The sequence below is a fragment of the Procambarus clarkii genome, chromosome 18, assembly GCF_040958095.1.
Source record: "Procambarus clarkii isolate CNS0578487 chromosome 18, FALCON_Pclarkii_2.0, whole genome shotgun sequence".
In the NCBI taxonomy this organism is placed as follows: Eukaryota; Metazoa; Arthropoda; class Malacostraca; order Decapoda; family Cambaridae; genus Procambarus; species Procambarus clarkii.
Genome location: NC_091167.1, coordinates 13,981,424 through 13,999,349, shown reverse-complemented (window position 1 = coordinate 13,999,349; position 17,926 = coordinate 13,981,424). Strand labels below are relative to the sequence as shown.

Here is a 17,926-nt window from a genome sequence, read left to right as displayed (position 1 = left end):
GGGACTGTCCCTGATGGGTCATCTAGGTGCTAGGGGGACTGTCCCTGATGGGTCATCTAGGTGCTAGGGGGACTGTCCCTGATGGGTCATCTAGGTGCTAGGGGGACTGTCCCTGATGGGTCATCTAGGTGCTAGGGGGACTGTCCCTGATGGGTCATCTAGGTGCTAGGGGGACTGTCCCTGATGGGTCATCTAGGTGCTAGGGGGACTGTCCCTGATGGGTCATCTAGGTGCTAGGGGGACTGTCCCTGATGGGTCATCTAGGTGCTAGGGGGACTGTCCCTGATGGGTCATCTAGGTGCTAGGGGGGACTGTCCCTGATGGGTCATCTAGGTGCTAGGGGGACTGTCCCTGATGGGTCACCTAGGTGCTAGGGGGACTGTCCCTGATGGGTCATCTAGGTGCTAGGGGGACTGTCCCTGATGGGTCATCTAGGTGCTAGGGGGACTGTCCCTGATGGGTCACCTAGGTGCTAGGGGGACTGTCCCTGATGGGTCATCTAGGTGCTAGGGGGACTGTCCCTGATGGGTCATCTTGGTGCTAGGGGGACTGTCCCTGATGGGTCATCTAGGTGCTAGGGGGACTGTCCCTGATGGGTCACCTAGGTGCTAGGGGGACTGTCCCTGATGGGTCATCTTGGTGCTAGGGGGACTGTCCCTGATGGGTCATCTAGGTGCTAGGGGGACTGTCCCTGATGGGTCATCTAGGTGCTAGGGGGACTGTCCCTGATGGGTCATCTAGGTGCTAGGGGGACTGTCCCTGATGGGTCATCTTGGTGCTAGGGGGACTGTCCCTGATGGGTCATCTAGGTGCTAGGGGGACTGTCCCTGATGGGTCATCTAGGTGCTAGGGGGACTGTCCCTGATGGGTCATCTAGGTGCTAGGGGGACTGTCCCTGATGGGTCATCTAGGTGCTAGGGGGACTGTCCCTGATGGGTCATCTAGGTGCTAGGGGGACTGTCCCTGATGGGTCATCTAGGTGCTAGGGGGACTGTCCCTGATGGGTCATCTAGGTGCTAGGGGGACTGTCCCTGATGGGTCATCTAGGTGCTAGGGGGACTGTCCCTGATGGGTCATCTTGGTGCTAGGGGGACTGTCCCTGATGGGTCATCTTGGTGCTAGAGGGGACTGTCCCTGATGGGTCATCTAGGTGCTAGGGGGACTGTCCCTGATGGGTCATCTAGGTGCTAGGGGGACTGTCCCTGATGGGTCATCTTGGTGCTAGGGGGACTGTCCCTGATGGGTCATCTAGGTGCTAGGGGGACTGTCCCTGATGGGTCATCTAGGTGCTAGGGGGACTGTCCCTGATGGGTCATCTAGGTGCTAGGGGGGACTGTCCCTGATGGGTCATCTAGGTGCTAGGGGGACTGTCCCTGATGGGTCATCTAGGTGCTAGGGGGACTGTCCCTGATGGGTCATCTTGGTGCTAGAGGGGACTGTCCCTGATGGGTCATCTAGGTGCTAGGGGGGACTGTCCCTGATGGGTCATCTAGGTGCTAGGGGGACTGTCCCTGATGGGTCATCTAGGTGCTAGGGGGACTGTCCCTGATGGGTCATCTTGGTGCTAGGGGGGACTGTCCCTGATGGGTCATCTAGGAGATAGGGGGACTGTCCCTGATGGGTCATCTAGGAGATAGGGGGGGACTGTCCTTGAGGGGTCATCTAGGTGTTCAGAGGACTGTCCCTGATGGGTCATCTAGGTGCTCAGGGGACTGTTCCTGATGGGTACCTAGACTTGTCGAGGCCTCCAAGGTCAAACTACGGACCTTTCTGAGGATGCCGCCAACAACAGTTGCCTAGCTCCTGGGTAACTATTTACTGTGAGGTTTACCAAGGCATGGTGAGAAAGGAAACTTGCCCAACTATTTGTGCCCCTGCTCGAAGACCAAACCTGTGTTTGGAGGTTTGTGAATAGAGGAGGTAGACTGTGCTTCAGAAACCATTACAATCCATATAAAGTTTAAAACCTTTTCAAGCACTTCTTGGCATTACTAGACTACCAAGTAGCACCCTTGCATACTACAAAATGAGCCACTAGGTCATTATCCCTGACCAGCATAATGGGCAGCTTCAACACCGCAACAAATGCAACACAGAGCAACAAAAATCATTCCAGAGCAAAGTCATCTCTCGTATCAGGAACGGTTGAGGGCCACAGGGCTAATGACACCACACACCAAGCATGACAGGGCAGATTTCATTGAAACTTTAAAATACTGAACAATTTGGTGGATGTTGATTCAGAAAATATCTTCAAAAGGACTAATGTGACACAAACAAGGAGCATTGGCTTGAAGCTCGGCAAGCCACAATGCAGGACTGAAAATAGGAGATGCTTTTTCACCCACAAGATTATAAACCCAAGGAACCGCCATCCCGCCTAAGCCGTTACTGCTAAAGCTCTTGAATTTCAAAATCAAATTGGAAAAGATTGTCAAGGCAAATGGAGGGACCTTCTACAAGTCGCTGGCTTCCTGTCCTTATCGACACCAATAGTGGGCCTTCAGGTAAGTCCTTCTATGCAAGCTCACTATATTATGAAGTTTGTTGGTAAATGTCTATTGCATCCACTGGCACAGTAGTGGGAAAATGTTAGCCTCCTTAGCAATGGACAACATGGTTTACTAATGCATCATTCAGTTCATAGGCTGGTTTGTGGCATTAACTTTACAAAGTAGTTGAGACTTGCATCGAACCAAGATATCACAGACTTTAAAGCCAGTGCAATGTTTCCATTCATATGATACCTCTGTACATATAGTGCGTAAATAGGTATGCGGGAGTTAGGCAATTATTGTAGGTTGTGTCCTGGGGAAAACCTGATGGATGAAGTTTGCCTAGGGTAAACCTTGATAAGCCTAAGATGCTTCCTGTCCCTGACTATGAGAAACCAAACCATGAGGTGAACCATTAAATAATTTATAGAATAGAAGTTTAGGTCCTGCACCTGAAGATGTGGTACAGTAAAGGTAAATAACTATAATTTTGAGAACTTTAGTACTAAAATTTTATATACCTATATATGACTATGCAAAATAATATAAAACTAGATTAAATTACCTTCTTAATTTTCAGAATTGATAAAATAGCAAAATACATCGAGCAGAAGGGAGAGCTGGAAGAAATGTAAGCATCACAACCAAGTACAGTAATTATTTTCTGTGGGGAGCCCCTAAGGCTCCCTGGAGCTTATCGGGCTAATGGATGTTACATTAGACTGGGACATTAGCTAAGGAGTTCAGACCTACCAGGAACCAGTGCCAGAATCTGGCCCCTTCAGAGAGGTTTCAGGGAGCAATGGCCCTGGAAAACCCCTTGTGGTTGGGGTTTTCCTTATCTGCCATTGACCGGGGTCAGGCACCCAGAAAGGTAGGCATGACAAAACAAACACCACATGGTAAAAAACTAAAACAAAAAACCGAACAGAGAGGTAAAAAATTCCTACAATCCCAAGGAAACAAGCAAACATCACACTTTACTGCCGTGCCGATCGTCCGCGCAGCCCTCCCCGCCCCAAGAGGGGGAGGGGGAAACCCCGGACCTACCGCGCCAGCTGCCAAGCTTTAGATCGTAAGCTAATGTCAACCAGGATAGACGCTTCTCTGGCTTCAGTTTCCTAGGCGGTGTTTGCCTTGTGTGGCGTTCATTGCCGTGTGTTTTGTGCGGTGGCCAGGAGTACCTCATCAGTGCCGGGGCTCCATGCGCTTAGTGGCTGACTTCCCTAAGCGTCCTGCGAGTACTGCCCTTGCGTAACAGGGTTATCTTCCCTGAGGCGTTTGGGAACCATTCCCGGAGAGGTTCTTGCTGCTCGGCATTTGCCTCGCCCTTGGGGCCAGCTGGGGCTTGGGGCCCTGGTTTGGCCCTGGGTAGGGATTGGTATTGTGCTGGTTAGGGCGTCAAGGTGTTGCGCGACCTGCCACCTAAGCGGCGACCGGTTCCTGTTGCCTCTGGAGACTGTGTACTTTTGCGGGGGTTTTCTTTAGTTTTTATTTTCAATTGCCTGGTGGGGGTCTGCCCAGTGTGGCTATAGTTCCAATGGTAGTGTTTGGCAGCCCTCTGCTAGCCCCCCGTGATTTTACATGTCACAGGGGTTTTCAGTGCTATCCTCTACCCTCTTGTTATTTTTGGGTTTCTTAACCGGTTAGCAACACCTTGCCCGGGCTTCCTGTAGCAGTCAGCCTACGGGCCCTGGAAACCCCTGTCTGGGCTTGGTGGACCATTGAATGTGTCTTCCGGGTTCCAACCTATCTTGTACGGGATCGTTGGTTGCTGTGCCCTTGTCTCCGGGTGACATTCGCCACTTTTACCTCCGTCATGCTGCCTGTTGGGTCACTGACACCTTGACCCAGACTCTTGCGTGAGATATTCTGCTTCTTATTGTTCTCCAGTACTCTCCTGATGTTATTGCTGTTCAGAGTACAGGCGGCATCCATGTTGCAAGCTAGGTTAGGTTGCTGCAACACGCTAGGTTGGTTTCCCACTTGGATGCCCTAAGGCCACCCCGTTTTGGTTAGGTGCTGTTCGCCCCTTTCCTTCCCTGTTCCCGGCTCCAGACCGTCTGCAGGTTTTGGGGTTGGGGCGGGGTTTAGTGTTGGAAATTTCCAACACTAATAAACTACTACTGTATTGTATTATAATAAATCATTATCATTATATACTAACTATAGTAGTTACTAATTTCACTAACGGTAGTGTCAACATAAATTAACCATTGCATCTGCGTATTAATGCTAGAATTCTCATGAAATCGAGTAGCAACATTGCGTCAGATAATGTCCAGTTAGACACATTTATTACCAATGTGTTAGAGAATTGAATGGGGTTCTCTAAAATTGTCAGTATTCCGTGTAATAATTACCTACGGATAATATAACTCCCAATAATCTAAAACCGAGCGTTATTAACTGAAATAGTTATGTAGTAGCAGTTTTCTCTGTTACGTGCGAATGTCATGGAGAAAATAAAATCTTCTCCATTTCTCGTTTAACACCATAAAACGAGAATATGATAATATTTAAATCCCTATAATTGCAACCCAGTTCTCGTTAACGTATTACATCCATAATTGCGCGGAAAAGAATTATTCGTGATTAATAATTTTTGTGGTGAATGCGGGAGACGGGTTGAGGGAGGCGGCGACGCCATTGTGCGAGAGAAGGCATCCCTGGCGTGAAGAGTGTCGAGACACGTGGTAGTGACTGGTGAGTTTATCGACAAGAATTACGTTGATACCCGGTCAACAGTTAATAATTACTTATCCACGTGTTCTATAGTGCCCAGCCAGTTAATAACGCGTCAACAATTGAAGCCAAGACCCGTAATTACACGTACACAGCAGTGGACGTCTGGGACTAGCTGACGCGTTTTTGGCAGACCTCAGTATTTGATACGCTCATGTTAAGTATATGGTTCTCGTTTGATGCATCATCCTAGATTATATATTTGTGAGTAGTCTGTCGTCATACAGCAAGGATACCTAATACACAACGTTAGTAAACTTACGACAATTTTCTCCGTTTTCATGAATATTGAAAATAAATCGTAGCCTAATCAAATGCTACTTAAATTTCTCTGATTTCAGTGTGTATACGAGGAGTCGTCAAGTTGTTTCTCATCATTCGTGATATTCACCTTGGGTTCTTTCTTTATGGGGATCCTGTGACCACGAGGACGAATGACGAAATGTCGTTACAGAAATCGTCTTAAAGCTAAGACATTTTTCGTACAAATTTATTTATTATTATTATTGATTTCTATATATAATTCCTGTAGGATCTTTACATTGAATAGATTATTACCAGAAATGATAATTCCAGAAATAATTCCACACCAGAAATAAATACAGTTTTGATATTCCTAGAGTACGACTTAATCAAACCAGAAATGCTCTACAAATCAAGGGGCCCAGGATGTGGAATGACTTTCCCAACCATGTTAAAGACAGTACCTCTCTCAACCAGTTTAAGTTAAAAACGAAGCTATACCTAATAAATTCCCTGTAACCTACCTTACCTCTCTCTATTGTCAACCCATGTATGTTTTTTTTTTTTTTTTTTTTTTTTTTTTTACAAATCAACGCTGTTTTAATGTAATTTTCTGTAATAATTTGTAATTGTATTTGTGCTGTTTTTTCAGCAATGTTCCCCCCTCTTTTACCTCTATTTTTATTTGTACTCAACGCATTTTTTTCTTTTTACCGATTAGTTTTAAGCTTTAGTCAGTAGTGTTTTTTCCTGCCCGAAACGCTTTGCGTAATAGTGGCTTTAGGCATTGTATGTACTAGCTCTTATCTATAAAGCCAACAAACTTTGTAAAATCTCTTTATGTATGTACCTTTGCCTAAATAAAAATTATTATTATTATTATTATTATTATTATTATAATTGGTAATTAATGTGTTTTGCTCTGACTGTTGCTCAGTAATTCATAATCTTTAATACCTGTATTCACAATTTGAGTTATCATATCTTTGAATCTATAGTAGTTTAGATTTATTATGTTATTTACTCAACAATGAACTAGTGACGAACCACACTGGTTCCTAGATTCAGGCTTTGACTTTAATTAATTAATAATACAGTCTATTCATTATTTTAAAGTGATTATTCTTTTAATTAGTATCCATAGACACTGGTTCTCTAGTGTTATTCTAATGATCACTTTTATTCGTTTTCCCTCTTTTCTCAAAAGTGGGTGGTCCTTCGATTTATTAAATACAATAAGTAAATAATTGAATATATGAGTCAAGCCCCAGATATCCCACATTTAGTTGGGGCCAAGACTCGGGCGGTTTTCGGGGGCTGCACTGCTCGGGTTAGGGGACGGAGGTTTTCGAGCCTGTTCCTCCTGCTAAGGCTTCTGGGTCTTACCAGCGGCCCTTTCTTGCTGCCTTTCCCATGGACTCTTGCTTTTCTTTAAGGGCAGAGGGCTTTGAAAACGGCTCTGCCCCGGGGCCTATGTTGCTGGTTCCCGGGGCTGTGGGGGATGCCTGCTAGCAGTTCTGGGGCGGTTTGCCCCTGCCTGGGTTTGAGTGCTGATTTTACACCGGGTTTCCCATTTTGTCTGTTTTGAGTCTGGGCCTTTGGGTTTGGGCTCAGTGTCCCTGGCTGCTATGCTTGCTCCCACACCTTGTCCCTCGGTTTTCGGTCTGTTATGACCGTTTTCCAGGGGGTTCTGTCTGGGGGCTGTGCTTTGCCTTTCTGTGGTGTTTCTCTGCCGGCAAAATGTGGTGGTTTGGGGTCCCACTAGTTTGATTCCAGGTGCCTTTGGGTTCTTTGGTTTCGTTCCAGAGGTTTCTTCCTCTTGGACCCCCTTTGTGGATTCAGGGGGCTTTGTTTCCTTGTGTGTGACCCGGTTCTGCCTTCTGGAGTTCCGGGGTCTTCCTAGCTTGCAGACTGATCTTTTTGGGTCTTGGCACGTGTTGTGGTCGTGCTGGGACTTTGAGATTTTGTTGTCGAGGTGGGCCTTTTGATGCAGTTTTATGCCTTCTTTGCCTGGCCGGCAGCTTGTAATTTTCATTTCAAGTGTACGTGTAATTACCTAAGTGTAGTTACAGGATGAGAGCTACGCTCGTGGTGTCCCGTCTTCCCAGCACTCTTTGTCATATAACGCTTTGAAACTACTGACGGTCTTGGCCTCCACCACCTTCTCACTTAACTTGTTCCAACCGTCTACCACTATTTGCGAAGGTGAATTTTCTTATATTTCTTCGGCATCTGTGTTTAGCTAGTTTAAATCTATGACCTCTTGTTCTTGAAATTCCAGGTCTCAGGAAGTCTTCCCTGTCGATTTTATCAATTCCTGTAACTATTTTGTATGTAGTGATCATATCACCTCTTTTTCTTCTGTCTTCTAGTTTTGGCATATTTAATGCTTCTAACCTCTCCTCGTAGCTCTTGCCCTTCAGTTCTGGGAGCCACTTAGTAGCATGTCTTTGCACCTTTTCCAGTTTGTTGATGTGCTTCTTAAGATATGGGCACCACACAACAGCTGCATATTCTAGCTTTGGCCTAACAAAAGTCATGAACAATTTCTTTAGTATATCACCATCCATGTATTTAAATGCAATTCTGAAGTTAGAAAGCATTGCATAGGCTCCTTGCACAATATTCTTTATGTGGTCCTCAGGTGATAGTTTTCTATCTAGAACCACTCCTAGATCTCTTTCTTTATCAGAATTCTTTAAAGATTTCTCACATAATATATAGGTTGTGTGGGGTCTATGTTCTCCTATTCCACATTCCATAACATGACATTTATTAACATTAAATTCCATTTGCCAAGTGGTGCTCCATATACTTATTTTGTCCAGGTCTTCTTGAAGGGCATGACAGTCATCTAAATTTCTTATCCTTCCTATTATCTTAGCATCATCAGCAAACATGTTCATATAATTCTGTATACCAACTGGTAGATCATTTATGTACACAATAAACATCACTGGTGCAAGAACTGAACCCTGTGGTACTCCACTTGTGACATTTCTCCATTCTGATACATTGCCTCTGATTACTGCCCTCATTTTTCTATCAGTCAGAAAATTTTTCATCCATGATAGAAGCTTACCTGTCACCCCTCCAATATTTTCCAGTTTCCAGAACAACCTCTTATGTGGAACTCTGTCGAAAGCCTTTTTTAGGTCCAGATAGATGCAGTCAACCCAACCATCTCTTTCCTGTAATATCTCTGTGGCTCGATCATAGAAACTGAGTAAATTCGATACACAGGATCTTCCAGATCGAAAACCATACTGTCTGTCTGATATTATATCATTTCTCTCTAGGTGTTCTACCCATTTAGTTTTGATTAGTTTTTCCAATACTTTCACTATTACACTTGTCAATGATACAGGTCTATAATTGAGGGGGTCTTCCCTGCTGCCACTTTTGTAGATTGGAACTATGTTAGCCTGTTTCCACCCGTCTGCTACGATTCCTGTACACAGGGATGCCTGAAAGATCAGGTGAAGTGGAATGCTGAGCTCAGATGCACATTCTCTCAGAACCCATGGTGAAACGCCATCTGGGCCAGCTGCTTTGTTCTTACCGAGCTCCTTGAGCATTTTTTCCACTTCGTCTCTAGACACCTCTATGTGTTCTATGTTGTTCTCTGGAATTCTTATTGTATCTGGTTCCCTAAAGATTTCATTTTGTACAAACACACTTTGGAACTTTTCGTTTAGTGTTTCACACATTTCCTTTTCATCTTCCGTGAATCTATTTCCCATTTTCAACCTCTGAATATTATCCTTTACCTGCAATTTGTTGTTTATGAATTTATAGAATAGACCTGGTTCTGTTTTAAATTTGTCCGCAATCCCTTTTTCAAAATTTCTTTCTGCCTCTCTCCTCACTGCCGTGTAGTTGTTTCTCGCATCTTTGTATCGCTGGTATGTTTGGGGGTTCGGCCTCTTCCTGTATTGATTCCATTTTTGTGTCTTTCGGTCTCTAGCCCTCTCGCAATTTCTATTGAACCAATCCTGTTTCCTAGTTCTGCATCTCTGTTTTGGTATAAATTTTTTTGTGCCTTTATCATATATTTCACAAAACTTGCCATACATCTCATTCACTTCCTTGCCTAGCATCAAGTCTGTCCAATTATACTCACTAAAAAAATTTCTAAGGTCACCATAATGTCCTCTCCTGAAGTCTGGTTTTTCAACTGCTTTAACCTCCTTATTTTCTTCCAGCTTATAACGCATTGCATACTTTATTCCCAAAAAGACATGGTCACTTTTACCCAAGGGAGGAAGGTACTGAATGTCAAATATCTCTTCCTCCTTCCTGGTACAGTGCTTCCTCAGACTAACGAACCCCGCTCTATCGAATTCCCGGAAGAGCCGAACAAATTGAATTTGGTACCAAATGTTCAGTGGAACATACAAATGTTCGATTAAGTGAGGAATGTTCGTCCAAGCGGTCACCGAGGCCGAGCGTCAGAGCTGGCTGTCATCAACTATGATTCGCCAGAGTGTAAACAGTTATGTAGTGTTTTATTATCCCTACGAATTGTTTCTAGGGAGAAATGGTGATAAAAATGGTGATAAAATGGTGTCAGGGGGGCATTGGTGAGAGAGTTGTTGTCAGGAGGCAACACGTGCTCCCCCGCCCCCACCCTCCTTCCTCCACCTGACCACAGAGACCACTCACTCTCCTCTCATCGTCAGATGCCAAGAGTCAATTTAATGATAATTATCGCATTATCTACACTGAAAATAGCCTTTTTATTAGAAAAATGTCATATTGGAGCAATAATAATGGTGAAAATTGTAATATATACAGTACATATTTTAAACAGTTTGAACACATTTCCTTTTCACAGAATTTTTAATACAATTGGGGTGTAGATAACAGCTGGCATTGTGTGGCCGGCCGGTCGCTCCCTGAGCCATTGGGGGGGTGGGGGGTGGGAGGGGGGGTTGTTTCCTGGATCCCTCCCTCCCTCCTCTAACAGCCTACGTGCTGTACTAATACCTATTTAGAATAAATTTTGAGGAGGCCAATAAAACAAGCACAAGTCGTGTGAACGTTAGGCCTTGGTGAGGTGGCTGGCATCATTTGTGGTGGTGTCAGGGGAGGCAGGTGGGGTCAGGGGAGGCAGGTGGTGTCAAGGGAGGCAGGTGGGGTCAGGGGAGGCAGGCGGTGTCAGGGGAGGCAGGTGGGGTCAGGGGAGGCAGGTGGGGTCAGGGGAGGCAGGTGGGGTCAAGGGAGGCAGGTGGTGTCAGGGGAGGCAGGTGGGGTCAGGGGAAGCAGGTGGTGTCAGGGGAGGCAGGTGGGGTCAGGGGAGGCAGGTGGTGGAAAGAGGCAGGTGGTGTCAGGGGAGGCAGGTGGGGTCAGGGGAGGCAGGCGGTGTCAGGGGAGGCAGGCGGGGTCAGGGGAGGCAGGCGGGGTCAGGGGAGGCAGGCGGGGTCAGGGGAGGCAGGTGGGGTCAGGGGAGGCAGGTGGGGTCAGGGGAGGCAGGTGGGGTCAGGGGAGGCAGGTGGGGTCAGGGGAGGCAGGTGGTGTCAGGGGAGGCAGGTGGGGTCAGGGTAGGCAGGTGGGGTCTGGGTAGGCAGGTGGGGTCAGGGGAGGCAGGTGGGGTCAGGGGAGGCAGGCGGTGTCAGGGGAGGCAGGTGGTGGAAAGAGGCAGGTGGGGTCAGTGGTGGAAGGTGTTGTCAGGGGAGGTGGAAGTGGAGAGAGAAGGGTGGTGACCACGCATGGCTGCCAAACCTCTCATTCATACTCTATTATAAATCTCAATCTTAGCTGTAAAATATTTATGCCAAAATATGTTAATTTTCGTGTATTAATATACATTATTAATCATTAACACGTTTTACTGTTTCCTGAAGAAAACAATAGCTGACTTGGCATTGTGGTGTGTATGGCCGGGTACCTGGGGGGTGGGGGTCCTGGAGGTGTGAGTGGAGACCTGTCAACCCATCATTTTTTTTTTGTCGGGCGAGTTGAGATGCTTCCAAGCCTGCTGCTTCAATACACGGTGTGGGTGGTGTGGTATGGGTTGGGTGGTGTGGTGTGGTGTGGTTTGGGTGTGGGTGGGGTGGTGTGGTTGGGTGTGGGTGGTGTGGTTGGGTGTGGGGGGATGATGTGGGTAGTGTGGGGTGTGTGGGGGATGATGTGGGTGGTGGTGTGGGGAGTGTGGGTGGTAGGGGCGAATGGTGTTAGTGGTGTTGGGGATGGTGTGGGGGTGTGGGGGATGGTGTGGGTGGTGTGGGGGATGATGTGGATGGTGTGGGGGATGATGTGGGTGGTGGTGTGGGGTGTGTGGGTGGTGGTGTGGGGAGTGTGGGTGGTGGGGGCGAATGGTGTTAGTGGTGTGGGGGATGGTGTGGGTGGTGTGGGGGATGGTGTGGGTGGTGTGGGGGATGGTGTGGGGGATGGTGTGGATGGTGTGGGTGGTGTGGGGGATGGTGTGGGTGGTGTGGGGGATGGTATGGGTGGTGTGGGGGATGGTGTGGGTGGTGTGGGGGATGGAGTGGGTGGTGTGGAGGATGGTGTGGGGATGGTGTGGGTGATGGTATGGGTGGTGTGGGGAGGGTATGGGTGGTGTGGAGGATGGTGTGGGTGGTGTGGAGGATGGTGTGGGTGGTGTGGAGGATGGTGTGGGTGGTGTGGAGGATGGTGTGGGTGGTGTGGAGGATGGTGTGGGTGGTGTGGAGGATGGTGTGGGTGGTGTGGAGGATGGTGTGAATGGGGTGGGGGATGGTGATTCTCGCATCTCAGATTATTATTGACACCAAAAGAGCATGAAAGATATTATAATGAAGCACCACACAACAAAGAAACAAACTAATGTGTCCTGGCATATGTTTAAAAAAAAAAAATAAGAAGGTTGTTGGGGCCGGACGGATGGAACGAATTCCGCACTTGAACGAATCGGCTTCGCCCCATATAGTTCGTTCAAGTGAGGACACACTGTAAATATCAAATCTAGCATGGAGGGAACGTCCCCTTCCCTCATCCTCGTAGCTTGTTTAACATGTTGATACAAGAATGTTTCCAGGATGAGGTCTACAAATTTACAGGTCCAAAAATCTTCTGTTTTAGCTTCATATGTTTCCCAGTCTATGGATTTCAAGTTGAAGTCACCGACTATCAACAGTCGTGATCTATCGTTATCCGCTCTCGCTATAATCTCTCTCATTATTGTTATAAGACCTTCACGTTTACTATCTAGCTCCTCCTTTGACCATGTGCTGCTTGGCGGTGGACTATATGCATTTATCATCATTAGTTTATCATCCTCATAGCAGATCTCTAGTGCTATTATGTCAACTTCTTGTGGATTGGCAGTCATTATTTCCTTCACCTTTAGGTGTTCTTTTACCAGCACAGCAACGCCACCGCCTTTCCTAATTTTTCTGTCCCGTCTCCAAATTGAGTAGCCCCTTGGGAATATGACCTCATTTAAAATAACATCTTCAAGTTTTGTCTCCGTGAGTGCAACATGTGTGTGTGTACACATGTACATGTGTACACTGTGTGTGTGTGTGTGTGTGTGTGTGCACATATGCATGTGTGTGTAACATACATATACACATACACACAACGTATGTGTATGTGTATATACATATGTATACAGTGGTACCTCGGAATGCGAGTGTCCCTGTATGCGAGTTTTTCGGAAGACGAGCAGGATTTCCTTGGAAAATATGTCTCAGAAGGCGAGGGTTACCTCAGAACGCGAGTTTGTTGATACGTGTACAGGTCGACTGGCGCGTGGTGGCATGGCGATCGCGCCTCAGTTTACCAGTGTCTCGTGTCCAGTGACTATCCCACCTGAATTCTTCACAAGGATTTACAGTTTTTTATCGTTTTTTTGGCCATTTGAGCATAAAAGTTGTCATTATATATCTTGCCATGGGTCTCAAGAAAGCTATTGGTAAGGTTCAACCTAAGAAAATAGCTGTGAGTAGAGGCAGTAGAGGATGTCCCTTCTTGATTAAGAAAATGTGTGAAGTATGGGAAGAACTGCAAAGTTTTGTTGAAAAAACTCACCCAGATAAAGCTGTAGCAGGCCGTTGCATTGACCTTTTAAATGATAATGTGATGTCTTACTACAGACAAGTGTTAAAATGTAGGGAAAAACAAGTGTCATTAGACAAATTCTTAGTAAAACAAGCAAGTCCTAGTGGTATGCAGGCAAAATGTGCCAGTGTGTGCATACCAGTGAAGTCCTCACTGCCTGATGTGATAATGGAAGGGGACTCCCCTTCCAAACAGTAACTCCTCCTCTCCTCCCCCCTCCTCACCATCTTCCATACACCTACAGCATTCAACAGCAAGGTAAGTAATAACTTGAACATAGTTTTGTAGGTTTATTTAGATGAATTAGGTATAAAAATTTAGTTTGATGTGGGGTTTTTGGGGTAGTCAGGAACGGATTAATTCATTTCCCTTTATTTCTTATGGGGAAATTACCTTCGGAATGCGAGTTTTCGGAATACGAGGTGTCTCCAGGAACCAATTAAACTCTTAAACTGAGGTATGCCTGTATATGTGTATATGTGTATGTGTACTTTTTATTTTGGAAGGGGCTCTCTTCCCTTCTCTGTTGATGGGGCGCTGGGGGAGCAGCTTGCTCTGTTGACTCTCATATGGTCCTGCTGTTGGTGGGCGCTTTTGGTTGTCTTCCAGCCTCTGGTGGCGGCAGTGGACGGATTCTCCCCCTTTGGGGGGGTTCAAAGCTTGCGGAGTGGGCTTCTTCCCCTGTGCTTCGTCATGTCATCTTAGTGGGTGCGTTGGGCGTGGTCAATCCGCCCCATCCTTCTGGGGTTCCCGTCTGCTCTTTGCAGACATGGGGTTTTCGATCTGCAGTTCTTCTGGACTTCTTCAGTCTGCGCCCTGGTTTCTATGCCCTCCTCGGAGGACTATTGTCTCCTGTCAGGCTTCTGTTGGGGCCGGGTGCCTGGATGGTGGCCCCTGGACCTCCAGGTCAATTATTGGCACTTGGTGTATTTTTGCATCTTTACCGGATCTTGGTGCCCTGTCTGAGTCTGCTTGAGATTCGGTGTCTGGCCTACCTCGACGACTGGCTGGTGTGGGCTCCCAGTCGGTCTGCTTGTCTGCTCGCCAGGGGTGTGGTTCTTTCCAGATCGCCGGGTTTGGTTTCCTGGTGATTTGGAGGCCATTCCATCTGTTTCCATCCCGGATTCGGACCTGGGCTTTGTTTAGGGCTATTGGGCCACTCCTTGTCTTTTCCTCCAGAAGTGTTACTGCAGCTGTGGTCCCGCCTTCAGCTGTTCATGACGAGGTCCCGGGTTGCTCGAGCAATTGTGCGGGAGTCTGAACTTCAACGTGCTGGTCTGCCCGCGGGGTTGGGTTTGGCTTTGGCGCCTGTTTGGTTCCTTCGGAGACTCCCCTTCCGCCTCTTGCAATCGTTGGGTTCGTTCCTCCGGGGATCTTGTGTTGGTGCTGCGTCACCAGCTTCCTCTTTGGGGTTTTCGGGGTTCCGTGGCTTAACGCCTCCCCAAGCCTTCGCTTGATGTGTTCACGGACGGGTCATCTCTCGGCTGGGGCTTTGTGACCAGTACTCACCAGGTCGGCCGGGGATGGTGGAGTCTGTCCCTCAGATGGGCTCACAGCACGGTTCAGGAGTTTGTGGCTGTCTGGTTTGCGCTTCAGAGGGTTTGGGTCACTCAGTGCTCTACCATTCAGCTCCTTTCGGACTGTTCTTTGGCGGTTCTTGCTGGAACCATAGGTTTCTTTTAGGTGTTGACCTTTGGGGGTTGGTTCCTTAGACTGGCTCGTTTGATGGGTTCTCGGGGTTTGCCTAACCATGAGGTTCATGTCCAGGGTGTGTCCTCCATCCTGGCGGACAGCTGTCTTGGTTCATTCCTCTGTTCGTGGATTGGCCAGTCATCACCGACTCGTTTCGTTGGCTCTGCCAGACGTATGGACTCCTGGCCATGGACGTCTTCGAGTCGGCGTAGTCTAGGCGTCGCCCATTTTATGTGGCGCCTTTACCCACCTGTGAGGCGTTCACAGTGGATGCTTTTTGGCAGGACTGGTCGAGGTGGGGGTACCTGTTCCTCTTCTCCCGGTCCAGCTGTTGCTTCGGGTTCTGGCTCAGTTGCAGCCCATTCCCACGAGAGCAGTCCTTATGGTTCCTTGGTGGCCAGCCCAGCTTTCTTTTCAGACGCTGCTTGATAGGTGTCCGAACCCGGGGCGTTTTCCCGTGGCTCCGCCTCTTTTGGCAGGTCGGATCAGTCCTGTACGTGACTGGTTCGGCCTTCTCCTCGGCTCTAAGCGTCTGGTATTTTGATGCTGGTTCACCATCTCTGTGATATTCAGATGGCCTTGTTGACGGTGTCCCACCTGCGAGCTTCGTCTTGGCAACAGTATGACGTTCCTGGTGTTTCTATGAACTTTTTCTTGCTCTTTGTACATTGTCTTCTCTTTCACATCGGGTTGTCTTATCTTTTCTTGGGTTTTCAGGACTACAGTTATTTGATGTTTCTTACTGTTGCCTCATTTTGTGCGGCGCTGGCGGAGCCGTTCCGGCTTGCATTCGGGGTGGACGTCACCTTGTTTCGTTCGCTTTCTCGTGTATTGTTTCAACTCCGGCCTGCTCATGCGTCGCCTGAGCCGTTCTGGTCCTTGATCAGGGTGCCTTCTTATCTTCTCAGCTTGTGGTAGCCCCTTCGGTTCAGGTTTCTGCTCTTTGGTACTGGTGGTAGATTTGTACGTGTGCAGCCTTTCTCCATCCTGGCGACGATCGAGACAGCTGGTTTCCGGAGGGGTTCTTGGGTTATTGATGCTTGATTAGTTTATCCGGGGGTGCGTCTGGTGTTGTCCGGTTGCGCTTTTTGCCGTTACCTGCGTACCGTGTCTGGGGATGCGGTTTGGTTCGATCTGGTTCCCCTCATTCCCTGTTTCAGGGCTCGGGTCTGCCAGGTCGTCCGCAGAGTTTTTCAGTCTTCCAGCCTGCGGTCTGCCTTTGCGCCCATGCTGTTCGGACGTTTGCAGCTTTTGCTGCTGTGTTGGTGACGTCTTGGGCTCATTTCGGGCGCAGGGATTTAAGGGTCGCACAGGTTCAGTTATCATGGGGAGCCGGTCGGCCGAGCGGACAGCACGCGGGGACTTGTGATCCTGGGTTCGGTCCCAGGCGCCGGCGAGAAACAATGGGCAGAGTTTCTTTCACCCTATGCCCCTGTTAACTAGCAGTAAAATAGGTACCTGGGTGTTAGTCAGCTATCATGGGCTGCTTCCTGGGGGTGGAGGCCTGGTCGAGGACAGGGCCGCGGGGATACTAAAATGCCCCGAAATCATCTCAAGATAACCTCAAGAATGGCGGCTGTGGGTCGTGGGACCTGATCTGCCACATGTGGTCTATTATATACGAGGTGCGCGGCGGGTCGCCCGCCGAGTCACCAATAGTGTTAAGCTTGTGTATTGTTAACCAAAATTTTTGTTTCACACATTATGCCTGAAATGCTCTGCATATTGGTGACTTTAGACATTGAGCTTACCTTGCCTAGGAATACTCCACTGTTCTTTTATCTCGTGTGTGTGTGTATGTATGTATATGTGCTTTTACATAAATAAATTATTATTAGTACTGTATTATTATTATTTATTGTTATTATTATTGTAACGACCACACATTCCTGAATTCCTCAGATACATGCACTACTGGAGTTCAGGGATGCGGGGTTGATTCCATTGCACGGCTTCAATATTTTCTCAGATTTATCACATTCCTGCAATTTTATTATACATGGAATGAAATATTTGTAGAGGGAGAATGTTTCTAGTATTCTACCATGCATGAAAAATATAAATTATATTTACAGTGAAGAAGACCTACAGTTGATCATGCAGGAGGCAGAAGAACTAAAGCAGAAGAAGAAGAAGAAGAAATTTAGAAATCAATCAGAGATATCAGCCAGCCAGACTTCAATAGAACAAAATCCATCTACGACCAATCTTGATCCCAAGCAAGACAAATTGCTGGCAAAATCACCTGAAGCTAAGGGTGACAATGAAGCCAAGACATTGGACACAGAAGAGCAGGATGAACAGGATGAAGCAATAGAAGAGGAATTGTTACGTTTACAGGCAAAGGTATGAAGAGAGGTTTTGGGAGGAGGAAGAGATCAAAACCACTGTACATAACATGTGTTAAGAATTTATATTAGCTAGAATGTTTTATTAAGTGTTAGTAAATCAAAAACTTACCTAAATAATTTTAAGTTATGCATGAAATGCTGAGCATAATTAGACTTTATATAATACACTAATACTTTTGCTACTATGTAACTACATTACCATGTACACTGTATATTGTTTTAATAAAATATTATTATATGTTAATATAAAAATAATATGTCCATGTACCTTAGAGTACTTTTCAGCAAGAACTTTCCTTATGCTTTATTTAGGTGCTTTCACACAGATAATAGTTCTGAAAAGAAAGAAAATATCAG

At 47.0% G+C, this 17,926-nt stretch overlaps 1 protein-coding gene across 1 annotated transcript in view; it reads left to right on the top strand.

Annotated features, from left to right (window-relative positions):
* LOC123754691 (transient receptor potential cation channel subfamily M member 4) overlaps positions 1 to 17,926 on the top strand; it is a gene marked incomplete in the record, with an annotated part of 261,293 nt that overhangs the window by 219,922 nt on the left and 23,445 nt on the right. Inside the window, 2 exon segments of the mRNA XM_069326277.1 lie at positions 3,076 to 3,126; positions 17,294 to 17,564. Of these exon segments, the coding sequence (XP_069182378.1) occupies positions 3,076 to 3,126; positions 17,294 to 17,564 (322 nt within the window).